This window comes from Cylas formicarius, unplaced genomic scaffold (assembly GCF_029955315.1).
Source record: "Cylas formicarius isolate icCylForm1 unplaced genomic scaffold, icCylForm1.1 PGA_scaffold_1__22_contigs__length_36826433, whole genome shotgun sequence".
Classification (NCBI taxonomy): Eukaryota; Metazoa; Arthropoda; class Insecta; order Coleoptera; family Brentidae; genus Cylas; species Cylas formicarius.
The window spans coordinates 2,739,734-2,767,003 of record NW_026844264.1 but is presented as its reverse complement, the minus strand read 5'-3'; the positions used below and the strand labels follow the sequence as shown (position 1 = coordinate 2,767,003).

The 27,270-nt window shown below is 34.5% G+C and overlaps 1 protein-coding gene across 1 annotated transcript; it reads right to left on the bottom strand.

Moving 5' to 3' along the window:
- Nucleotides 1-490: 490 nt before the first annotated feature.
- LOC132696436 (probable pseudouridine-5'-phosphatase) lies at nt 491-27,270 on the bottom strand. Its single transcript, XM_060661249.1, has 3 exons — nt 27,088-27,270; nt 12,737-13,188; nt 491-2,689 (listed from the first exon to the last, which is right to left on the bottom strand). The coding sequence occupies exons 1-3, from the start codon at nt 27,140-27,142 to the stop codon at nt 2,513-2,515; spliced, it is 684 nt and encodes a 227-aa protein (XP_060517232.1). The 5' UTR covers nt 27,143-27,270; the 3' UTR covers nt 491-2,512.

Sequence of the window (27,270 nt, the reverse complement as noted above, 5' to 3'; positions counted from 1 at the left end):
ATTACCGAATACCCCTTAGGCGAATTTTTGTACCTATATTTTTAAAATGATTAAAAGTAAGTAATAAAACAAGAAAAATTAATTTAATTAATTTTGACTTTAGAACATAGGTTTATCTTGGACATAAAGAGGAGTTCTCAGGAGTCAATTAGAGAAAGGAAATATTCAAAAAAAGGCGACAGGTTTAAGTTGTTAAAATCGAAGGCAAGAGATCGGCTGGAAGATGCCAGAATTCATGGCTGCAAGACCTTCGCAGATGGTTTGGTGGCACATCTGCTGACATTTTCGGAGCTGCAGCATCCAAGATTACGTTAATCATTTAGATCATCAACCTCCAAAGGGAGACGGTGTCGTCATTGTATTGTGGGCATGCATTTGATAAAGCAAAAAGGCCTCTTGGAGGCGGTCTTCCATTTTAGGTTTTGATATAAAGCGAAAAGAAACCTTTTAGAAAAGTTTTACAAGGCGACGCTATCAATGAAACAATATAGAAACAACTAGTATTTAAATAATATTGAGTAGTTATATACATTACAATATTCTAATAAACAATAAACGGGTGTTACACGGTTGATGGTACCTTAAACGTTTACGAATTGAACTGAGGTGGCTTTTACTTGATGAAAATCCATTTATCAAAATAAATAAGAACTAAATGTTTGATAAAATTTGATAAAGAAACGGTGTTGTCGAAACAATTGTCATGTCAAAATATAAAATTTTGTGAAAATCTGAACTTTTAGTTCTTATTTATTTTGTTAAACGTTTACGGTTTATTGTTCTGAAGATTTGGTTAGTTCTATAAGCAGCGATGCTCTATCGATCTAAAATATTTTTAACGAAAAAGTAGCACCAACATTGACATTTTCTATAGAACACCATCTAAATTGTGTGTTCCATTCCGCTAGTACTTAAGATAGATTTTGAATAATACGTTCCTACACCTATCTTCAGCGGTTTTCAAGAAAATAATTATATTCTTCATTTTTTCTACGAATTACATTTAATTGTCATTATTACGACACTGGAGCCAGTAGAAAGTTAAAATTTTGGACATAACAGAATTTCTTAATAATTAAATTAGTGATTTGCCTACCAGATACAAAAATTGTGAAAAGTTTTTTTTTAATGGAACGCTCTGTATATTATCATTCTTAGAATAAATTCAAGTGAGTGATAGAGTGATATATTATATTCCCAAACTTAAATTGTTTGGTTTCTGAAATAAAAGTTTCTCTGAATATTAGATTATTTTGGCATATTTTAGATGCCTGAGGAAGCAAAATTTTCAGAAGAGAGTATTTTCAATCGAAAGAATGAAAACTTATGGCCTATTGTTAACCCTCGCGCTACAAATCGAATTTCAAAGGAAATTAAGTTTAAAAGATTTGCTTGTTAAAAGTTAATAAAGTAAGTTTTTTAATTCACGATGAACCAGTGAATTCTGCAAAATATGTTCAAATATTAAGAAGAGTGGTAAATAATTTTCTCGAGAATCTTAGCCTTCAGGAAGATGAAGCACCGTGTGTCACGGTCCTGAAGAAGTGCCACACGAATTATTTCATGACTATTGGCTTCCACGTATGGGGTAGTGTGATTGGCCAGCAAAATTGCCTGATCACACGCCATTAACGCCATTTTTAAAAATATTTGTCGTAAAATGGTTTATTAAAGCTTTTATTCTGGCAAATGTGTTGATGTGTGTAAATCAGGATTCGTTTTATTAAATTTTCTGCGTATTCTGACTATAATATGGTTGCATAGTTCATGAATAATAAAAAAAAATCATTAAAACAACATTCCATTTCGAAAAGATTTTATCGATAAACTTTACAGCATAATCAATAATGTCAATGAAACTGTCAAACGAAAAATTAATTATTTGACATAAGACGGATATTTCATGGCCACCTAAAAGGTGAATTATGGGAAAGAAATCGAGTTTTCAGACAAACTAGGTTTATGTCAGAAACCAAACGATTTAGGTATAGGAACACGATGCGGCATGCGAAAGGGAATGTAATTTGCTCTTAGAATATATGATAATATACATAGTGTTCAATTAAAAAAAAACCTTTTTACCATTTTTGTATCGGGTCGGTAAATCATTAGCTTTGACCAACCCTGTATAATGTAGAACAAATGTTTATATTAAGAAATTTTGTTCAATACCTCCCTAAGCTATGTATAAATTTTTTAACTTTCTACTGGCTTCAGTGGTGTAGTAATAAAAATTTAATTGAAGCCTATGTTTTTCTCGAATATCTCTGAAGCTAGATATAGGAACGTATTATTCCAAAAAAAATCAAAAAGTATTAGCGGATCGGAAAATGCTTTATGCTTTTAAATTTAAAATTTCAATGTTGGTGCTACTTTAACGTCGCAGGGTCAAAAATATTTTAGATCGATCGAACTAACCAAATTTTCAGAACAATCCAATGTACCATTCGTCTAAGGTACCATCAACCGTGAAACGCCTTATATAATTTAATAAGTACTATTATCTGTGATTTTATTCAAACCGGGGCAATCCGAATAACTCTGGCTTGAATGCTGTCAACGAATTTAGCACTAGGGTAGCTTGTTTTCTCAGCTCGGCGTTGACTTGAGGATCTGGGACCATGACGCTCTGCATTCCAGCTTCGGCTGCGCCAACAATTCCATTCGGTGCGTCTTCGAATACAAGACACTAAAGCAAAAAACAATATGACAATGGTACTAACAATAAAATACAGTAGAATCCCTTGATAGCGGTCACCCTTGTGGAATCAAATATTGGTAACAACTTAACCAAACACTCCCTGTACCGGCTAGCCCATTTTGGTACTTTTTTGGAGTATCTCGGTTATCGGTTGCCTTATAAGTTTAAAAGAAGTTGTTATAAGATTTTTTCCATAGAATCCATCGATTTAAAATGATCCAAATAATTCGTTATCTTCTTAACACCATGCGACCTATCGTCAAAAATAATAGCGCTTTCGTAATATTTTAGCAAATGTGAAAACTAGTGTTTTTTTAGAAAAATTGAAGTATTGGAAAAACTATTAGATTTAGATTAGAAATTCACAACAAAATTCAAAATTGAGTGTTACATTTACAAAAATTATCTTTTATTGGTAACGTGTATATATATATATATATATATATATATATATATATATATATATATATATATATATATATACGAAGTGTTTTCGGAGCGCGAGCATTGAAGATGCCAAGTGAGATTTTGGCGAAACGTCTGCAGGATTCCAGTCGGATGCAGGATTTGCAGGATTCCAGTCGGAGTTCAACGAGCGAACGGATGATATACCGGAATATAAGGTCATCATATATATATATATATATATATATATATATATATATATATATATATATATATATATATATATATATATATATATATATATATATATATATATATATATATATATATATATATATATATATATATAAATAATAATCTTTGCAACGTTTGTATTTACAATTCTCCCATAACTTTTGATAATGAACTTTTCTCTGTATGTATGTTCTAAGAATACCTTAAAATAAAGTTGTCTCCCACAAGTTAATTGATTTTTATAAAATTCTGGTTCATATTTTGATTACAATTTATTTGTTTCTGTAGCCATATCACAATTGTTCAAATTAAGAAAAGAGGTTTCCAAGTCTCTCACACTTGCACAAGCTTCGGAGAGCTTTGCAGTATTTTATACTGTAATGTCAGGTTTTAAGCCTCATTATGAGAATTGGCAGTACCCTCTCTGTGGCTACATTGCCGTCAATTAATTAAAACTGTTTCAGTTGCAAATAGTATTATTTTAGGTAGAAAACAGTTGGACAACGGCGATGATCTTCTTTATAGAAGTTCTCTATATCTATATTGCACTCAAACTCAAACTTTAAAAAAGAACTTCTTTATTGTTGTCGGTGATAAATTTTGCCATGCTGTTGACATTCGTATTAAAGTTTTGGTTAGGGTAATGTTTTTTTTTTCAATTTGGCCTAGTGAATAACGATAAATATAATTTCTGTAGGGCATCTAATAATTCTGAATAACACCTTGGTCTAAAGTTTGTTAACGTGAGGTGTTGTTTGGTGGAAGACAAATAAGTTTCACATTGTCAAGTGCACTTTTAGAATGTGATATTGCATTATCCAAAAATATGAAATCTCGTTAACCATCTATTTGAAGCTTTGAAGTCAGTTAGTCCAAAGTTCTGTACAACTTCATTTTGGTAAGTGCTTGTTTTGGGCATTACACACTTTCTTTTTTGATCACAATTGCTGCCTTCTCGGTACAAATTTTTAACTTCTTTTTTTTTGTAACAATGCCGTAACTTGAATCTTCACCATATTAAACTTTTCCGCCAATCTTGTAGTGCTCAAAACAGTTTTTTCTATTTTATATAAACCTCATTATACATGGACGGGTCCTATATCAAACGCAAAGTCAAGCGGTGACAACATGAGATCGAGAGAGCGCTATTGACCACCTGGCTATAGTGTTGTTGGATATTTTTCAAAACTGCAATGACGAGGTTTTAACTACCGAAAAAGATCGTGCGTATCTTATTTTCTCATCGCAGATAAGTGTCGAAACGCAAACTGATATTGCGTGTGTGATATGCGGAGTAATAAAAATAACTATACAGAGTGTTCCGATCTATAAAAGCATATTATACATCCAAAATAAGCCCTAACGAGGTCACAGAAACTAAAAGGAATCGACCTAAAATGGGATTTCCAAAACAGGGTGAGAGAAGGTTTTGAAATTATAGCGTTTTAGTAACTTCAGCATGCTGAATTCGTTCCTAAAATAATAAATCTCAAATTTTCGCCAGACTGAACTTTTGAGGGGTACAATTAATAAGACTGCAATGTAGGTTGACTTTTATACTTTTTTCTTATATCTTAGACGTGTAGTGCTTTAACAAGAAAAAGGTCAATCTGATTGATATGGTTAGGATGGACAGTTTTCGAGGAAAATGGATTTCAAAAGAATACTGTTTTTTTGAAATCCCTTTTATTTATTTATCAAAATTGAAAAGTAGACCTCAAGTTTAATTTTAATTTTAAAAATATGTTACATACTATAGAGTAAAGTTCATTATCTTATTGGTTTCAAAAGTTACAGAGTATTTGAAACAAAGCGTGACGAATAAAACATATTTTTTATTTTTAAATTTGGTTTTGAATTAGTTTTGAAATTCTTCAATTTTTTAATTATATAATACACACCTAAACTGAATAGTTTTTCCAATATTTTAATTTTTCTAAAAAAATACTTATTTTTACACTTGCAAAAAAATACGATGGCGCCATTACTTTTGAAGGTAGATCACTCATATTTGAAACTAACGTTATTCATAATGGTGCAGTTAATCATCATCAAATGGTATTTAAAAGTTAATCCAGCCTGTGTACGGGAATTGCTAAACCAAAACCATTGGCCAGTTAATGTGTGGTGTGGAATAAAACACTTTAACGTTATTGGACCATATTTTTTTCGCGAACCATTTAACGGGCCTAGATATTTAAAGTCTTTGCAGAATGATTCATCTGAACTTCTTCAAGAACTTGATAACATTGAGACCTGCTAAATGTAGTTTCAGCAAGATAGAGCTCCTCCGCATTACCATCGAGAAGTTCGAGAATTATAAAATAATCAGTACACACATAAAAGGATCGGTAGAGCCGGATTCGTTGGATGGTGCCCTCATTCATGTGACTTAACACCACTGGATTTCTTTTTGTGGGAATATCGCATCCTTGCTGTAAAAGTGAAACAACTCAAAAAATGCGATTTTTGAGCTAAGACTATCAGCGTATAAAGGAAAAACGCTTTATTTTTCAACAAAAACGGATTAAATCAACTTTTTAGACTGTCCGCTAGATGTCGAAAAGTGTTATTTTTAAAGATCAAAACGCACGCAAACAGTTTCAGCAAAAGCGCTCCATTATTAATTTTATTTCTGATCTTAGCAGGAATAGGCGCGTAAAGACTTTTCAAAGGTGTTTTATTTTAAATTTTGACGTTTTTTTATGATAAGCAGTGAAAATCGATTTAAGATTATTTAGAGTTACAATAATTTTGATGAAATATTGTTTGAACTTTATTTACAATATTTTTAATTGTGTCATTTTATAAGAAAAGGTAAGTACAAATTGTTTAAGTTATGTCACTTCTGACGATTATATTTGTTTCTTTCTCAAATTTCACTAATTTTTTATTAACTGATTTTTTTCATAATTCATTAAAGAAACAAGTCAGTGACACTCAAACGGGTTTAAAATAGTGTATTTTTGCAGAATCATGTTATAGTAAACATTTTAGCAATATTAATAAAATACATTTTAAATCTAAAACTTTGTTTTCAGGCATTTAGAAACCGTGCAGTCCTCAAGTCGTATAGGCAAGCTAATAACGACTACGAGAATTTACCACATTCTAGAAAATCCTATTAAATCTTGACCAAATGACTGATTTGACTTTTACTGTTTCTATCCCAGAATAGCAGGGAAGGGAATACCGGAGCTTTTAGGTAAGTTCATTAACTTGCTAATATAATTAGCAGATTAAACGAACTTACCTGTAGTGAAGTTCGATCTGAATTTTATGAAGCATCGTCGAAATAATTAAGTATACTGCGGTACCTTCCACTTCCGCTCCTATCGGCCCGTCATCCCGACGTTTTACCTCATTCTTTTTAAAGCCAACCTAGTATGCCTAGGTCGGGAGGGACTAAATTATTTCGACGAGGCTTCATATAATTCAGATCGAACTTCGCTACAGGTAAGTTCGTATAATCTGTTAATTATATTACGCCTCGTCTTTATAATTAAGTATACTGTAGATGTTTAAAGAAATTTGCAACAATTATAAATGCATCGTTTATTCTTGGAAGAAACGAAAGTATCGCAAAAGCATGGTAACAAAAGGATTGTGAAACAATAAACAAAAGGCTACTTTTGTAACCGAAACCGAAATACATATAAAAAGTAATTAGAGATTAGGAGCCCAGAACAGCCTCGGCAAAATTCGACTTTTTTAACAATCGGCGTTGATAGAAAATAGCAAATGTTTTTGACTTTTCAGTACATCCTGACACCAGCCTAATTACATCCATACTACTTCCTTTACGAGCCGCGGCGGATATGGCTGCATGAGGTGTAATATAGGCAGTAAATATGAATGTATGAAGACCACTACTTTTGACAACTGCTCCTATCCATCTATTAATGGAGTTAAGTTTTGCATATTTAAAAGGTTTTGTTAATTTTTGCGTTTTATTTAAATATTGCATTAAACACCTAGCCACACATAATGAAGGATCTGCCTTATCAAATGGTAGAACTAGAGTTGACTGTAATATATTTAAACCAGACGATTTGAGTTGCTTATTGATTTTAATGGTGACGCCATCGTCAGATATCTTAATATTGGAGATTTCAATACTAGCCAACGTCTGTACCCTTTATCCAATATTAAGCGCTAATAGTGCTGCTAACATATAAGTAAATTTTTGTAAAAGAATGTCATTAGGGAATGTTTTTAGCCTAAAATCTAACCCTGCTATTTGAGCTATTGCATCTGTATAAGTTCAAGGTGCCGTAAGAAGCTCCTTTATTAAGAAACAATGTCAAAAATTTTAAGACATCTGATACAGATACTGAAAATACATTTAGATTTTCTTGTTTGCAAAACTCCCACCAAAGTTTTAAACCGAAATTATACTGCTTAATGGTACCACTGGTAATGGAAGCCATACAAATATACCGTGATGTGGCAGGTACTCCACCTAACTGCAATGCTTGCCGGATAAGATTCCTGCTACCAACGAAATCCTTTCCCATAATAGAGAAGTATTTCTTTACTTGGGGTAAAATGAATTAATACAAGCAATGAGTTAAAAACTGAGAGGTCAAGTAGAGTACAACAAAAATGCCCGTTGCTTTATCTTCAACTATCTTATGCAAACACTGTAATATGATCGCGAGATAACTTTCTAGATCTCTCAGCCAAGAAATAAATTGTTAACATTTTTTATTAACTCTTGGAGCAAATAAGTCAATATCGTGCCTATTAAATTGACGGGTTATTTTTTGAAATGACTCGTTATTTAACTCCCACTAGGTTTCAGTTTCCAACTGCCTAGATTCCTTGTTTGCATCAATATTATCCTGAGATTTAATGTACGATGCTAATACAAAACATTTCCTTGCTAATGAGTTAAGTATAGGATAACGAACGGAACCCATTCGATTAATGCATGTTATTCCCGTAGTGATATCGATCCGGCATAAAATATTACAATTTTATAGCAAAAAATCCAGCCAGGAATTCTAGATAGTTTATATGTTCCTGCATTTCGTCCTTGTTCCAGAAACCATGGGCCTATTTTTCCTCACAGTAACTGCCCAAAAATACTCAATTTAAAGTCTTTTGAGGGAAAATGATTAAAAGGTTTTTTTTATGTATTTAATCCCACCAAAGAAAATATTTTGATAACTCACAGGAAATATTCATAGTGGAGTCAAAGTCTCCCCGAGAATTTATAAGCGAAATTGCTTTTACTCGTTCAATTTTTTTTTGTGTATAACCATCCGTACATAACTGCTGGGCAAACCGAGGTCAAAACACCAATAAAGTGGGCAAATTTCCTGATTCTGCATTTTTTACGTTCTAAATATTTTGTAGCAAGCTTGATAAATTTTTGTTTTTTAATCTCCGTTAAAGAAATTGTCATATTAACTTAGTTATAGGTAAAACCTAAAGTTGAAACCTACTGAGGGCTATAAGTGCTTTTAGAAAAGTTTATAATAAACTCGAAAAATTCCAACAATGTAAGTTTCCTGCATATTATGTTCACTTAAAAAACTTAAGATAGGTTACATTAGTTTTGTAAAAATTAGAGGAGCACAATTTAACCCGAATGTTCAGGAAAATTCATATAGTGAATTACTATACCGGAACCGTAGGTTTTCCTATGTGCCTTGTTAACAGACAATAAAAAATAGACATCTTTAAGATCTAGTGTTGCCATGACACAATGTATATTTAATAGTTTTATAGCAATTTTATGATCCTCGATTTTAAAATGGTCAGCATTTATATATTTATTAAGGTGTTTGAGATTTAATATAAACCTCTGTGAACCGTCTGGTTTTGGAGTAAGGAATATTTTCGATATAAATTGTTCTTTACAAGATTTCACTTAACCTGTCCTCTAGATCCTTTCCAAACAGCCATTCATCGCTTGGCGCTAAGTACCCTATAGACTTTTTTTGGGATTCAGGGCTACGAGCTCTCTACGCCAAAGCGTCTCTTGGTGAAATAAATCGGTTAACAACAGCCCAGCTTCGCCTAGTTGCTGAATGGTGGACTCAAGTTAGATGTCTGAATAACATTCTTTCCAAAAAGTTGTCTGAGGTCACTATCGGATTCAGATCTTTGAGGGCCAGTGATCAATAATGTCTGGTCACAAATTACATCTTCCTATATCAGCTAACAGAGGGAGCAACAAAATCTCGCTCTGTATGATAATCGCGCCGTAGAAGCTTTGCCAACGATGCTAGAGAGGTCTAGTCCTCGGAACCCTCATCGTCGTTGAAACTGCTTACAATGGAGGCGGCTGGGACCATTACACTCAACATTTTTGAAATTTGGGAACATCATCGTGCCTTTAATCGAAAAGTTGATCAACATCACCGTGAGCCCGTTTAGCGGATTTAGCAACATCGTCGTGCCGTCGAGCACGCTTATCAGATTTGCCTCCATCTTTCTGCACCTGCGCCGCTTCTAAATCTTCCAGTTCTTTACATAGAGAAATTATTTTTAAATTAACATTTTAATCCTCTTCCTCACTGCAATTCCTTTTGCGTTTAGTTAAACCTTTTGGCATTCTGATGCTTACTTTGGCACCGAACAACACAGAAAAAACACTATACGTTCGTAACTAGGATGACGGGCCGATGGTACCGGAGTGCAGGGAACAAAAAAAAATCGATATCTTTAAAATACGTATAGTTTGGACCCAAAGTGGAAGGTACTACAGTATACTTAACTATGAAGACGAGGCGTAATATAATATTTGTTTTCTCCCTTAATCTTCTAGATGACGTCAGGTTAATTCGCAATATATATATATATATATATATATATATATATATATATATATATATATATATATATATATATATATATATATATATATATATATATATATATATATATATATATATATATATATATATATATATATATATATATATATATATATATATATATATATATATATATATATATATATATATATATATATATAATATACCTTTTCTCTTGCAACTCCCTACGATCCAGGCGTTTCCTCTGATGCTGATTAGTGCAATAAGCTCTTCAGATATGAGCGGTGGCGAAGAAAAGACTGATGATGGAGCAATGAACATAGAGAAGAAAAAAGGTAAGAAAAGACTAAGAAACCGTGAGGAAAGGCAAGTGATTAAAATTAAGAAATTTAGGAATTCTGCTCGCGCAAGAAGATTCCGCCCGACATGTGATGAAAAATGTTGATTCCGTTGTGAGCTAGAAGTAAATGAAGAAATGAGGAACAAAAATCATAATTACTGGGCCTTGACGGATTTGGAAAGACAAATTGGTCACTGCGAAGAAATAAAATCAAAATATCGTTACTCAAATACTCAAAATTATAGGCGAATGAATTCAGCTTTTTATTTTGATTTTGACAATAATCGAATTAGGGTATGTAAATCATATTCTAAAGTAGCTTTGAATATTAATGATAGACCCACTCATACGAAAAAAAAAATGAAACCCAGCAGTTGCATCGGAAATAAAAGACAGCGTAGAGGTTTATTAATTCGATACCAAAACCAGAGTCCCATTATTTAAGACCGCAAACACATTGACATTGACAGTGGCAAAAGTTTATCCGATTTACATAGGGATTATAAGGACTAACGGTGGCGAAAAAACCTACCCTTTGCAAATATGTTCAATCGGATATTAATACCGAATTTAATATTTCCTTTTTCGTACCTATGTGAAGCTTTTAAAACTCCAGATAAAGAGGAAAAACAAAAGTTAAAAAAAAGTTAATTGATGCCTACCATTTACAATTAAAAGAAAAACTTAAAATATGTTAATATTTTAATGATGCCTTTTTATTAAAAAAATGTAGCAGGGTTTTCCTTTTTTTTTTAAATGCTCTCCCGAACATTTAAGTGGCGCAGTCGGAACGGATTTCTGCAGTAGTGGTGGACAATTAACCAGAATTTCCTGGGAGTTTCTGTGAAATCACCAATCGTGGAAAGTTCGAAACTTTGGGTTTTCAAATCTTTCAGCAGACAGAACCATCATGAGGGGAATCAGAACGACTGTCGATACAAAAGTGTAATCCGAATGTGACGAGTTGAAAAATTGACCCGGAAAGGAGAAGGAAAAATACGAAACCGTAAGTGCCATTTTTTTTGCCCATCCGATACCTCTGTATAAGGTCACTTGAAAGGATAGTTTAAAACTTGCGATTAGGTAGAAAAATCGATCAAGCGGTTCTGAAATCGAAAATCACGAAAAAGAATTCAATTCAATTTTAAAATTGGGAAAAAAACAAACAAGTAAAAACCATAACCCAACAAGGAAGCTCAGGTAGTACTAGTAGCGCGGAACTAGATTTAATTGGAACCGTTTTAAATCCAGGGTGGACAACATAAAACCTTACAAAGAAAGTAGTGACACGCTAAATAAATTTAATGCTAAGTGCGAAAGAATAATAAATTCCTATGTTAGTCTGGGAGATACGGAACTGAATAGCCATATCTTCGATTGTATCATAGACAAAAAAAAAGCAGAGTTAATGGTAGTAAATAAAGCCGATTGATTAAGCATAAGTGAGGCGCTTATCCAATGCCTTGCAAATAGGAAAAATTGTCTAATTAGCTATAACAAGACTGTTCAAAAAGAACATTTAGCAGATTTCCGTGGTAGGCTACAACTTTTAAAGAGTAGTGTAATACAGCGGATGAGTAATTCAGAAGGTTTAGACCAAAACGAAAAACTTTTCCATGCGAACTATTACAACAAAATTGCCCTCAATTCATTGATAGGTGGATGCACTGCACTGGGTCGCTTAAAAATAACATGCATTTAAAACAACCAGATTCTTTCAGAAAATCAATGATCATATTATATACAGTAAAAAACTATAATAAAACTATTGCGAAATTAAATGAAAACCAACGAAAACTACAAACAAAATATTCCATATTGGTGACCATAAATTCTTTACAAAACTATTTTCGTTTTCACGAGATTATAAAGCAATTAAACTTAGATTGCAAATGTTTGCAAAAGTCAATGCATTTCATAATCGTATTTTACCGACTTCGGCATCTATTTAGCATCAATTTATAAAGAAAATCAAATAAGTTTGCTGTACTTCTCTGCCACAAAGAATGAGATAGATTAAAAACAATCAAAAACTTTTAAAAAACCTACCGCAGCCTGGGAAATAAAAGTACTCAAGCTTTGGTAATGTTTTTAACATGATTTCATCTTTTGTATTTTGTACAAAATACCTTTCAAGAGAGTTCTGATATTTGTTTTTGAAACTACCAAAAAATATTCCATTGTTCAACATTCAACAAGTACTCGTTCCATTGCAGGACGTTTAAGAAACGGCATCGAAAAATGTGATAATTAGATCCCACTTCTTACCTTTGAAGGGTGAGGTGAATCGGCGAACCTCCGAGCCGCCACCAGGAATATATCAGGGGCGGGCTTGCCATTTGCAACGTCCGGATCCGAACTGCCGCACACTATATGCTGAAACATTTTAAAAACGTGTTGGTGGTCTTTGGTTTTGAGATCCACGGCGGTTTGGGACGAGGAGGTGGCTACAGCCATGGGCACGTCGTTTTTGTAGAGGTGTTTGATGAGTTCCTGGACTCCGGGCATCAATTTCGGGTGGAGCTGACCCTGTCGCACTTTTTCCCGGTAAATTTTCAAAAACTCCTCGTTGGTTACCGGTAAGTCCATCTCCCTTATAGCGACGATCGCCGTGTCCCGTTCGGTAAGGCCCAGCATCTTCAATTTAACTTCGAGAGTGAAGTCCTTACCGAACTGTTCAGCTATGCTTCCTATTATCTGATCGTAAACGGATTCGGAATCTGAAATAGACTGAAGTAAGGATAATTATTTATAAAACGATAGGTAACAAACCTGAAGAAGGTATATATAATAATAATAATAATAATAATAATAACAATAAATAATAATAATAATAATAATAATAAATAATAATAAATAATAATGACTTTATTTTTCTTATTGCAGGCAATACATACAGAGTGTCCAAATAGAGTGTCAAAGTAATATATCTCATTTATTATTTGTTTTAGGAAAAAACGTTAAATACAATAGTTATAGATATATATAGATAGATATAGGGTGATCCATAAATATGTGTGAAACCAAACTTATATCTTTTAACTAGAACATTATCTTATCGCATTAATAAATACTTCTTTTTATACTTAATCGCCCAATGTGGGGTTGTTATGTTCTATACCGAATGTTTTCGGTTTTATATCCTTTTTGTCGTCCAAAATGCCCTGTGTTTAACACTTTATATTTTTAACGCCATTTTCGACAGCTGTGATGCCAACAATGTTATATATTTTTCTTGTACTTGTCTATATATACATTAAAAATATATGTACGAGTTTAATTTTCCACATATTTATGCATTACCCTGTATATTTCAATTTTAAATTATTTAGTCTCATCCATAACATTGTTCTCTAAAATAAATAATAAACAAGATATACTATATTGACACACTATTGGGACACCCTGTATAAAAAAGTGTAATTGGAGTCTCATGACCTAGCTTGCTACTAGCTACTACATCTACTAGCCACTAATATCTACTTACTCAGATAGGATCAGACAAAAACAAGACAGCAATCAAAATTTTCAAAACAAAAAAAATATATCCATAACATTCCCATTAGGAAAATAAGTAGCGATAAGAAATGTTAGAAGAAAGATATAAAAAGTAGAACAAGCAACAACAGTACGACCCTAGTAGTGCATGAAACGAATGCACATCAACAGAGAAATGTTATGAAAGCCGCGTCCAAAATTATTCAAAGATACACAGAAAACATACAGTTTTACAAAGCAGATCTAACCAATGCTCGAGCTGTGGGGAATAGAGTTGAAATATTTTACTGCATTGTAACTAAACGATCTCTGAAACATGGTAATCCAGCGCCAGTTAGAAAATCCCTATGCCCCGTGGCCCTATGATTAGATACTAACTAAATTCAAGAGCTCTGTGAAAGGCTGATTTTGAAAACAAGCCTGCATCCACAACAAAATCTTATGTAGCTGTTTTGCATTTCGTAGCAAGAACTATACCACGTTCCTTAATGCGAGATAGTAATAAAATATAAATTTGCAAAGACATTCCAAATACGAACATTATAGATATATAGTTAATGATGAGTTAAAGACACGCGATTCGCACATGAACTGAATTATTACATAACATTTACTTTGAAAACAAATACTAATTAGTTTAGAGATAACATTTTTGAATCTGGGTTACAAACTTTTGCACTGTGTAACAATTTTTATCACAGAATTGTAAAAATTATGCGAAGTTAAAAACTGCCTTGCTGCAATTTTCAGAGCTCCTTGTAACCAGAACACACAAAACATTTAAAAAGCGTTAATTTTCCTCATTTTTACTAAACCTTACATTTAATTGTTTTTCTATTTTCACCATCGCAATCAGTGGAAAAACTGGAGCTAATTTGCTAATTTAACCAACTTTGTATCTCTACTAATAACACAGTGAATGATGTATACTCGTGTCTGAAATGCGGTTTACAACACTCGTTGCATAATATACTAAGCGACAAATCCCAGAAGTCAAGAGTATCTAAGTCAAGTCACACAATTCATTTGCAGCAGCACTAGGTATTAAGTTCTCTATTATAAATAAATAAATAAATATATAAATAAATAACTAAAAGGTAAGTTTCGATGGCGCGTAAGAAAATAGTGAATTATCTGGTTTAGTAATAAATATTGGCTTGTTCACTGTACAGATAATGTTAATGTTGTAAAAAAAATAAAATTGTTTAGTGGTAATTGGTCACGTTTGTGCAAAGTGTTCAAAAAGTGTTAATTATTGTTAAAAGTTTAGAAATAAATGATTTATTGTACCGGGTGTCCCAGTATGGGTACGGTATTAGAGAAACGAACAGTCAGGATGATTGGCGAAACGTCAGCAGGAGGAATCCAGAAGTTTTTTAAATAGTATTAGAGTAGTGGGAATTTATTTAAATAATTAAGATATTATTTAAGATCAAAATGGAATGTTATTATTCATCTTTATTACTTTTTTTACAATGCTTTCGAAGGGGACCAAATTACGCCGTTCCTGAAATTTTGACATTTTGATATGCTTTTTTCGAAATATTTAGTATTAGCACTACCTTTATCATTTTTAACCACTAACTTGATCACTTATCAATTGTTGGCCACTAATTTTATTAACTATTTACCATTAACCAAAACTGTTTACGTGTTTAAGTAGTAAAATGTGGAGAAAAATTATGAATAGTTTCCCAAAATCCCATTTTTATTCATATTTTAAGATAGAGTAGATATATTGAGATTCGATTTTCATTAGGAAAATTATTTTCTCTGGGTTTATTGCAAAAAAATGTTTGCTGGTCTATAACCGATCCTGTATTAAAAAAACTAAAACAACAGAAATTTTTCAGAAATACTAAAAGATTATCGAACTTTCATTTCCTTATTTTTTTGTTTACACAACGTTTGAGCCAGATGTATCGCTTCAAGCAAATGAAAATTTTCTGTCAAATATGATATTGATAGACTGAAAGATGATAATGGAACCCCTAAAAATTGAAGTCTTACCATTGTTTCATAGAGAAAACTGAAAAAATGTGCAATGTCACCTAAAAATACTTAAAGATTAAAAAAATATATTTCAATAAGTTGTGTGAGTTCAGTTTTGTTCAGGTTTTCTTTAAATTTTGGAGAAATAATTGTTAAAGTATATATTTGATTTAATGGCGTTCATAATTTTATAAGAAAATATAGCTTAATTTTCAGTTGTTGCAATTTCCTCGAAACGCGTGTCAGTAAGATTTACACTTCTTTAAATGGTAGTAACTTCTGCTGCACTTTCTTTACCTAGAACTAATAATGATTTTTCAAAGAAATTTCCCCAGGGTGATATTTACAAATCTTTTAACAAATCGAACTAGGTGACGCTTAGCAGATCATCCGGCTTCTTCAAAGTTTAATTGAAACAGGTTTGCATTCAGCTTTGTACCTGTTTATACATTATTCGAAGAGGCCGGAGCTAAAGGAATTAAAAAAACTCTCATCTCAAACAACAAATGAAATTCGATTTGAAACCGCAAAAATCATTACAAAATTCAAAACTCCCAAATGTAATATCCAAATCCATGGGTTCAGGCCCCAAAATCTTCTAAAACTCTTGTATATTAAAAACCTTCGCAGGTAAAACTTATAGTCTCATACTTAATATCTTTGACTTCATCGAACAACGACATTCTGATTAGTTTCGCCGTATAATTCCACTTTACTAAAGTCCCTATTAATTATGGAAACCCAACGCTGATGATACTCTTGTTTTCTTAGCCATTTAGACTCTACACGCCCTAACATACGTTTTACTGTTGTTTTTGTTGTTTTATTAATAGAAAATCAGACCTAAAATTGGGTCATATTCTATCTCAACCCGAGCCGCTCAACCTAGAATTAAGACACTTTACATCTGCTCTTCTCTCTAATGATTGCCACAGTAGAGATATTAAGTGATTATTAGTAACAATTTCGTTCCAAATAATTTAGAGATTATATTGAAGTAGTGAAATTATAAAATTAATACGTAATGACTTGGAGTAATAAATAATAATAACAATATAAATAATTTATATGTAGTGATGGAAACTTAAAAGTCGCCTTGAAAGTAATAATTATGTAACAAGTAATTTTTTTAAGTTCCCATCCCAGTTACGGCAACTTTGATGCTGCTTGAGATGCGTAAGCCTCTTTAAAGATATGACCACTTATTGAAATTGAACAACGTCCACCGCTTTCCTTACTGACATAGAGCACACGGGATTAAAAAAAAAGATATACAAATTCATCTCGGCTTTAAAATAGTACAGGAACACGAGTTTTAGAATAAAACAATTACGACATTGACTGAAATTCTAATTTTCGTTCTCCGTTTCCCTTACTGGGGTACCAGTTATTTCGCACACGTTGCCATGGTAACGTTAGATACTATCAATGCGAGAATCTCGTCATTTTTCACGTTTGTAGAAAAACATATTTCTAGCTTATCTGATCAATAATTCCATCGAAATGCACATTTGAAAACAAAGCGGTACATACGATAACACATTTTTTAATATTATTTCACGTATAATACGACATTAATCGATAACGTGCGTGATACACTTTATACGCAAACATAGTCGGTATCAACCTTGAACGGAAAACGAAAAATTATTAATAGAATACGTGACGCAAGAAAAGCGATTTTCTTTGCATGCCCGCTCAGTTTCGGATTTCGATATATCTAACTTTTAAAGAAATTATAGGAAACGCAATTTCTGCATGGGATACTAGTGTTACACTGGCAATAAATTACTAAAGTAACTCAAACGTACGGGCTTTACACTGGGAACGAGCATCATCAATTTATTTGACATCTCAAATTGAAGTTTAACCAACTTATTCTATCGGAACAATGTTTATTCATAATGGTTCTTATTTAGTTAAAATGTTTCGGAAAAATAAAAATTATACAAGCATTAAAATCATTGCTGCTAATAATTTTTCGTTACCTGCGATATAACACTGCTATATAAGGATGGGATAGCATGGAGATATCGGAAACCATGGGAGATACAGAGATAAATTAGGAAAGTTTTAAGAAATTTTATGAGAAACCTACTTCTGCGGACAAAATTATTTCAGCCTAAGAAATGTAAGTAATTTGAGAAAATACAAACAGATCGATTTTCTATTTTTGTTTGAGACGCTCAAAATACACCATGACCTTGGAATTAGTTCATTATTAAAACACTTCTTTAAGAAGAATATGATGACAAAGGAAAACAATTGTTTCATTTGTTTTCGAGATACGCCACCAATTTTTTAATTTTCTAAGGTGCGTCATACTAAATATGTTCATTATTAGATAGAGCATAAGAAATGCCTTTAAATGATGTATCATATCATCATTTCTCATTCTTACGGTCGGCAAAATTTTATTTTTTTATAGTAGGCCATGATAAATTAAAAGTTTTGACAGTCCAATGATTGCTTTAAAAAAATAAATGTCCTTATTGACAAATGCCTTCATTGACAATTTCACTTCACACAGGAGTTAATTAAGTGACAGAATTTTTTCTATTGAGAATAAGTTCGACATTTAATTACAGTGCATTGTCTCATTGGTGTTGAACGTCATCAGAAAATAGTAAATACAAAAGATGTAAAGATTGTTAGGAGAGATAATTTGAAATTATTGAAAAGTATACAGGGTGGCTCAAAAAAGCAATTTTGATTTGAATTCCTTTTAAAATCCTTCAACCTTTTTATTAATTATTATACATACTAAACTCTAATAGTTTTTCCAATATTTTAATTTTTCTAAAAAAATACTAGTTTTCGCATTTGCAAAAACTTACGTAAGCGCCATTATTTTTAAATGTCACTCAGACTTGATATTAGCGTTATTATATTATTAAGATGCTCCAAGTTGTTCAAAACAAACGAATATATTTGGATCATTTTAAATTGAAAAATCTCGATTTTCTTAAATGGCACACCATATACATATATCATTATTTTTTTCTGACAGATATTACAAAAACCTAAAATTATTGTTAATAATGTGGTGTCATATACGTATTTTTAATACTTTGCGACTATTTTAAGTTTTCCAATATTTATCCTTCTGCTCTTCTAAGACAATTGCTGTAACATTAGTTGGCCATGACAAAATGCTATTGCCAAATTTTTACCTGACACCGGGGTAAATAATTTGTAAAATTTATTGTGGCGACAGTAAGTTAAAAAAAAGTAACTGGATTTTTCTAAAGCTGAATTAATTGACAATTTATATATAGAGCGATCAGAAAAAGATTATTTTTAAGCAGAAAGACTTTTTCAAGACGAAGTACCCTAACAGGCGTATAACAACCAATGAGCGAAAAGAATTGGGAATTTATCTTCAAGTTCATAATAATCCCCAGGTCAGTAGCCAGCAAATCCACCATTTATCGCGGAACTAGAAAACACAAATAAAAACCTTTTCATATCAAACTACACCAAGGACTTCTGGACCGTGAACAAAGGGTAAACTTCTGAACCGTTATAAATAAAGTAATAGAGGTCGATCCAAATTTTTTCTCTAAATAATGTTTTCCGATGAAGCTACCTCTCGCAGTAATGGTGCAGTTACTCGTTATAAGGTGCCTTATTATTTAACAGTCAATCCATTCTGGCTACGGGAATTACAAAACCAAACCCATTGGATACTTAATAAATAGTGGAAGTGGAATAAACACTTTAGAGTTATTGGACCAAATTTTTTTCGCAAACCACTCAACGGGCTTAGATATTTAAACTTTTTGCTGAATGATTTACCGCTATTTCTTCAATAAGTTGATAACATTGAGATCCAACAAATGTGATTTCAGCAAGATGGAGCTCGATAGATGTGCATCCATTAAATGACCTCCTCGAACATGAGGCGTAACACCACTAGATTTTATTTTGTTGGGATATATTAAAGATCGTGTTAAGGAACGTCCAAAAAAAATATACGACAAAGGGCACATTATAGCACCATAATAATAATTACAAACAAAATAAGCTAATTGGTATTTAATATAATAATAATATTTACTTTTTCTATGAATTTAAAATTGCTAATAACTGTCGGTTGGTTTATCTATCTACTAATATCATAGCAATAGTCTTAGAATGAAAGAAAAGTAAACACTGGAAAAACTAAAATAAATCGCAAAGTATTAAACATTGGTATGACACATTTAATTTTTTTCCGGCTCTGCTGCAAAGGGACGGAGGTCTCCTGACCAGCCCGCTGATGGACCTGTTCAGGGCTTCCATTGCGAGGGGGTACGTGCCCGAGCTGTGGAGACACAGCAGGGTAGTGTTCATTCCCAAGGTAGGGAAGAGTGACTACACAGACCCGAAGTCGTACCGGTCTGTTTGCCTCACCAGCTTCATTATGAAGACTCTGGAGAGGCTGGTGGACCGGTATCTGAGGGACTGGGTGGAGCTGGAGGCCCCTTTAGAGCCAGCTCAGCATGCGTACCGAAGTGGCGGGTCTGTGGGCTCAGCTCTTCACCATCTGACTTCCAGGTTGGAGGAGGGTATGGGCTCGGGACGGCTGTCGGTGTGCGTGTTCGCTGACATCGAAGGGGCTTTCAATAACACGGCCCTGTACTCGATCTGCAGGGCGGTGGAGAGTACTGGAGTGGGGACTGCCATTGTAAGGTGGATCCGCTCCATGCTAACCGACAGGAGGGTCGAGGCAAGACTGGGTGGGGAGCAGGTCTCCATCGGTTCATCACGGGGTTGTCCACAGGGCGGGGTCTTGTCCCCGTTCCTGTGGTGCCTGGTGGTGAACGAGATATTGCATATTCTGAGGGAAGAACACGGGGTCTATGCTCAGGCATATGCAGACGACCTTGTGATAATGACGCAGGGGACGGACGTGAGGAGGATGCAGGGGCTCCTGAACGGGGCATTGGCAAGATTCTCACAATGGTGCCTGGACAGCAAGTTGGCTGTCAATCCTAGCAAGGTGGAGATGGTATTCTTCACTAGGAAAAGGAAGATGGAGTGCAACCTCAACATTTTGATGGATGGGGTGCCTCTTTCTGCAAGCGGAAGTGTCAAGTACTTGGGCGTATGGTTGGACTCTAAGTTGACCTTCCAGGAACATATAAGATCAAGGACCAGGTCGGCCTTTGGAGCTCTGTGGGCGTGCCGGAGAGCGGTAGGGGGCACTTGGGGCCTGGGGCCGAAGATCATGCAGTGGATCTACGGTACCATGGTGGTGCCTATGCTCACGCATGGGGCAGTGGCATGGTGGCCGGGGACCAAAAGAGCGGGAGCAAGGCTAGTTCTTGACAGACTGCAGAGATTGGCTTGCCTCTGCATAACGGGCGCCATGAGAACGGCGCCCACGAAGGCCCTGGAGGCTCTGGTGGGGCTGCCCTCTCTGGCGGATCGGGTGCAGATAGAGGCGGCCAGGACAGCTGTGAGGCTGGCGAGCTGCGGGCTCTGGAGGGAGGGAACCCTCAATCGGGGTCCGTACGACATTTTAGAGGGCTGTCGCGGGGATCGCGGGGTCATGGGCATGCCGAGTGACGTCATGATCCCCGAGATGACCTTCTTTGATAAATTGACCTTTCTCTTTCCATCAAGGGAAGATTGGAGAGAGGGCAGAGTCGGCTCCTGGGATGGACTTGTCTGGTACACGGACGGGTCCAGAATGGGAGATCTGGCCGGAGCTGGAGCGTACTGCGAGACAACGGGATCAAGCTTGTCGGTCCCTCTGGGCCAGTACTGCACTGTGTTTCAGGCGGAAATTTTCGCTTTATTGATGGCGGCCAGAGAGGTGCTTCGGCTCAACTTCGGAAGCAGGAGAGTCTTCTTCGGCTCGGATAGTAGGGCTGCACTCATGGCGCTGAAGTCAGTGCGTACGCGCTCCTTGTTGATAAAGGAGTGCAAAGGGGTACTGAGGAGGGTGGCTGAGGAGAGAAAGGTCACGTTGGTCTGGGTTCCGGGTCACACCGGTGTCCGGGGCAATGAGGCAGCGGACGCCTTAGCCAGGGAGGGCTCCTCGCATAGGCATATAGGGCCAGAGCCCAGCTTGGGGATCGCCCCGTGTGTGAGGCGGGGAGCTCTCGAAGCCTGGGCGAGAGACCGGGCCGCGGGGGGCTGGAGAGTTGCTCCGGGAATGAGGCAGGCGAGGCTTATGATGGATGGGCCCGCCCTTCCTCGGACCAGGGAGCTGCTTAGACTGACCAGGAGGGAGTGTAGAGCACTAACAGGGGCCTACACAGGACATTGCAGGCTTAGGAGGCATCTCTGCTTGCTAGGCATTGGAGACGACCCGGAGTGTAGGTGGTGCATGGAAGGGGAGGAGACCCCGTATCATCTGCTCACCGAGTGCCCTGCCTTGACATGGGCAAGATTGGGAGTCTTCGGAACGGCCCTGATCGATCCGGACTCAGTGCACGGTATTGGGCTAAAGGAGTTGCTGACCTTCTACAGGAGGGGCGGCATTCTGGACGCCCTCTAGAGCGGCCTGGGGGCACAACGGGCCCATCTGGTGGCCTAAGTACTTGGACGCCCACGAGGGCGCCCCCCTTTAATACCAATACCAATACCAATACCAATGACACATTTAATAAAAGTAGGCTTTTGTAAGATCTTTCAGGGAAAGTAATAATATATCCGGTGTGCCATTTATTTTCACATATCTTTTATGTTATCTTCGAATAGCGCTAATATTAAAAATAATGGCTCCATAGTAATTTTTCTTGCAAGTGTTAAAACTAGTATTTTTTTAGAAAAAATTAAATATTGTATATAATATACAGGGTGTCTCACGACATGACTGCTATAGCATGGCAGTGTATTGCTGGGGTGATTTCAAGTTAGAAATGAATATATACTCGGAATGCTATTTGAACTGAACTATAAGCATTTGAAATTTTAATGACCATTTGTCAGTTGAATTCAAAATACGTGTAAATAGTATTACAGTATCCTATTGAAGTTTCTTTGAAAAAAAATTAAATCAGTGTTTTATTTAAACACATTTTATCATTTTACAGGAATTACTACATAATGAAATGCTGCGGTGGTCATGAACACAAGACAACATCAGGAAGATATTCTTACAGACAGATCCTAGCGTCAATTTAAAATCCTACGTCGTCTATGCAACGCAACCTGAAATTACTGCTTCTTTCCTAACAGAATCCGTGAAAAAGTCTGTCATCCCTCATAACTCTAAAATTCCTGGTCTCTAGGGACTCCGTAAGATTCACAATTGATGCTTCTATTTTAAGATACTTTACTGATATTTTCGTACTTAATTCCTTTCATTTCATTCAACAATTAAAAACCATTACATTTTTGGCTGAATTAGATACAACTCTTAGTGGTGACCAAAAAAATTCTTTGGTATTTAACGGCATTCTCAAAGAAATTGAGAATGATTTGTTACTGCAAGCTTGAAGTTTGTCATGAATAAATTATTTTCCAATGTTCCGCAACTGCGTATGCGATAATATTAACTTGTAAGAAATCGACCATAGGCTTTGTATTGTCATCTACTTATTTTTCTTCATCTACGGTTCATACTTGATGGCAAAACCAAATAGTTGTCAAATTCGTATTGATCGACAATAGATAAGTATTATGTTACAATACAACTGTGTTTCCTGATTTCGAAAGTACGGTAACTCCGCTACGTCTCTTGACTTAAATCCTTATGTTGACGACATAAAACTCGACGGTTTATTTCAATTTTAGGATAAAGTTTCGGAGAAACAAACCCAGTTGCTCTTATAGCATAATTTCGAATTGTGCTAGTTTGTGGGCCATTGTTATATATCGTTAGAGTCTAGCATCTTTGAATAACAATTTAATTGTTCAAAACAAATTAAACAATTAAACTAGTCTTCCAAAGATTGTAGATAAATTTTTGCATAACGTTTAGCCATTTTCATTCAAACAGCAAAGTTCTTTGAAAACGAAATTCCACGCAAAACAATCCAGCACATCTTGCTCGAAAAAATTCCACGTATCTACCACCAAGTTAAATTTTTAACAGCAATTTTCATCTGATAAAGGCAAATGTATAAAACTAAGTCGACTTAATTATTGCGTTTTAACTAAGTGCACGGCTAATTGAGTTGTTATATTGGCGTTTGGTACTTCCTAAATGAAATTGTTTTAAATATTTAATATATTTATTTTTTAAAACTCCATGTTTAAGTTATGTGATACATTTGATGACGACACGGTATTGTCGAAAATTGTCATGTGAAAATATATAATTTCGTGAAAATCTGAACTTTTAGTTCTTATTTATTTTATTAAATGGATTTTCATCAAGTAAAAGTAACCTCAGTTCAATTACCACAAAACACTTTTTGCACTAATTCTACAAATCTACATTATGGGGTGCTTGACCCATTACTGTACACATTGATGTGCCCAGTTTAAGATGTGCCAATCTGGCAAAACTTTATGCGTTTGCTGATGAAACAAGGGCAGCGCCAAAATTTCCCGCCCTGAATCTGAAAGAAACAAAGTAGAGTAACAATGTTTTCTTCTTTTTCAATATAATCCCCCCTAACTTCAATACACTTGTTACATCTCTTTATTAACAACTCAATCCCTTTAAAAGAATATTCTTTTGGTTGGCCTGCATAATGAGCTAAAAGAGCTTCTTTTAACTCAACTTCGTCGTTAAACCGCCGTCCACGTATGTCCTTTTTCAAATATCCAAACAAATAATAGTCGCTGGGGCCATATCTGAACTATAGAGAGGGTGATCTATCTGTTGGAACCCACACTCTAAAATGGCAGCTTGTGCAACACCAGCAGTATGGACAGGTGCATTATCGTACAAAAGACGCACGCCTCTGGTCAGTTTTCCTCGACGTTTTACACGTATGCAGTCTCGCAATTTATGTAATAATGTTGCGTAATAATAAAACCATTGACAGTGGTATTAGTTTCTTTAAAATCTATCAAAAGAATTCCTTCACAATCCCAAAAGATCGTGGCCATCACATTTTTTGTTGTCTGGCACACTCTGAATTTTCTTGGAGGTGCTTCACTCTTACGACGCCACTCCATTGATTCTTTTTTCGATAGGGGGTGATAATAGAGAACCATAGTTTTATCTCCCGTCACAATAGTTTCTATTATAGGCTTCGGTTCCGACCCACAGAGTACCAAAAGAGACCGCGCACACTCAACATGCAGGATTCGACGAACACTTGTATCAGAAAGCTTAGCAATTTCTGAAATTTCCTTGACATTTAAACGTCGATCACTCATTAAAACCTCTTCCACAATCGCAACAACATCTTCCGTTATGACCTCCACTGGTCGACCAGTTCTTGAATCATCTTCAAGGGACTCCTGCCCCATTCGAAAACGTTTTGAACATTCTTTCACTACAGAATACGAAGGAGAACTTTGGCCGTACACACCATCTAGCCTTTCCTTAATAATTTTAGGTGCTTCTTTTGTCAAAAACTTTATGACTGTTCTATACTCAATTTGCGTTATTTGCGACATTTTTCGGACACGTCTTGTTTAAAATGCTGTCAATAAAAAACTATTTGACGCAAGACTTCATTTTTTTTTTCGCAGCCTACTAAGATATATATTTAAAAGAAGACAAAGTTTTATCGTGATACTTTAGCTGCATCTATGTCAGGCCGGGAAATTTTGGCGCTAACCTCGTACATACGAGCGAACCAGAATTCGGAACTCTACGAAACTCTATAATAAGTGGCTAATTAACAACTAATTAAATATAAATATTGACAAAAGTAAGTACATATAGATTTACAAGAAGCAGCGTTTTTAGAATAGCTTAGTTGTGTTATGGGCAAGTCAGTTAACTGAAAAAAACACACGTCGATAAAATAAAACTTAAAGAGGTGATTCCTTGTTTAAAATAAAGGGTAGTTTTGGTTAGTTAGTTTGGTTGGTATATAAGTTTAATAATTTCCTTATTTCATGTTTTATTTAAAAACATTTTTTCGTAAAATTTACACTTTATAAATAAAAAAATTAAATGTAAAGCATTGCATCTCGAAAAAAAATAGAAAAAATAATTTAATTGGGTGCTATCAAACAGTTAGTTGTATTTGTATTAGTATTATAAAAACACATTTTCCGCATAACATTTTTTTATGGTTGGAGAGGATTAAATCATTAATCATCTAAACTGACACAAAAAAAATATTTTTATTTTATATTTTATTAGCAATTTTTTTTTGTCAGCAACAATAAAATTTAAACGCATAAATGCATAACAAGTTAAAAAACATTTATTAGATAAATCAAATCTAGTGGGCTGCTATCATTTCTTAAGGTGTTATTGCTTTATTTGACATTGCTCAATCAGTGTGAATACAAAATACGATTAATTTACTCAGAAATTGATTATCTAATTATTTAATTGTTCAATAATGGTGAATTACACTAATGCAGAAATGGCAGATATGCATTTGATCTACGGGCGTGCAAGCGGAAAATCCCAGTAAGCATAAATTATATCGCATTTTCAATACTTAGCATAAAAATTGTATTTCTGTTTTAGTTTTAGAAATATTTATTAATGGATTATTTTATAGTGTAATTGTTTACAATATAGTTGATAAATACCACTATTTAACAGCACCCAGCTAAATCATTTTTCTAAAAAAAATTTTTTGACGTGCAATGCTTTACACTTTATTTTTTTATTTATGAACTGTAAGTTTTATGAAAAAATTGCAATAGACAAAAAAATATTTACATGTTATATCAATCCACACTCACGCCTACCACATAAACAAGGACTGTATCATCAGCAAACGCATAATATGTACAGCAATGGGTCAAGCACATAAAATTTAACAAATTGGCATATTTTTAGGTGTTATTCTCAAGAAGCTTCCTTTAAAAGCCGCAGTATACAACTTAAAAAGCCTTTTTTAAATCTGCAAATATTGCGCTTGCAATATCATTTCACTCCAAAGCTTTTAAGATGTAATTTAGTAAATAAAATTTCGCTAATGACACCACATACACGAGAGCATCATTTTCTTTAAGTTTCAATGCATATATTTTCTTAAATGTGATATTCAATATAAGTCCCCGTGGAAACAATTCTGAATCGTAACTTAACCAACATTACTTGCCTATCAAAAGTCCGTCCATGTCAAATATGCAATGGGTTACTTTGTTGAAAATCATCTCGAATTTTGTTTTTAGTGACACAACTTCGCGCGACGCTTTACCGAAACTGAATCGACGCGAATTTTTAAGTAAAGCTTTTATAAGTCAATGACTAATACGCCGACTTCATTGATTAGCCGTTCCTG

Coding starts and splice junctions, on each gene's coding strand:
- LOC132696436 (XM_060661249.1), bottom strand. CDS start 27,142: ATGATTTTCAACAAAGTAACCCATTGCATATTTGACATGGACGGACTT. Junction 13,189..27,087: donor CATGGACGGACTTTTGATAG/GCAAGTAATGTT, acceptor AGTCTATTTCAG/ATTCCGAATCCGTTTACGAT. Junction 2,690..12,736: donor ATTCACCTCACCCTTCAAAG/GTAAGAAGTGGG, acceptor TTTTTGCTTTAG/TGTCTTGTATTCGAAGACGC.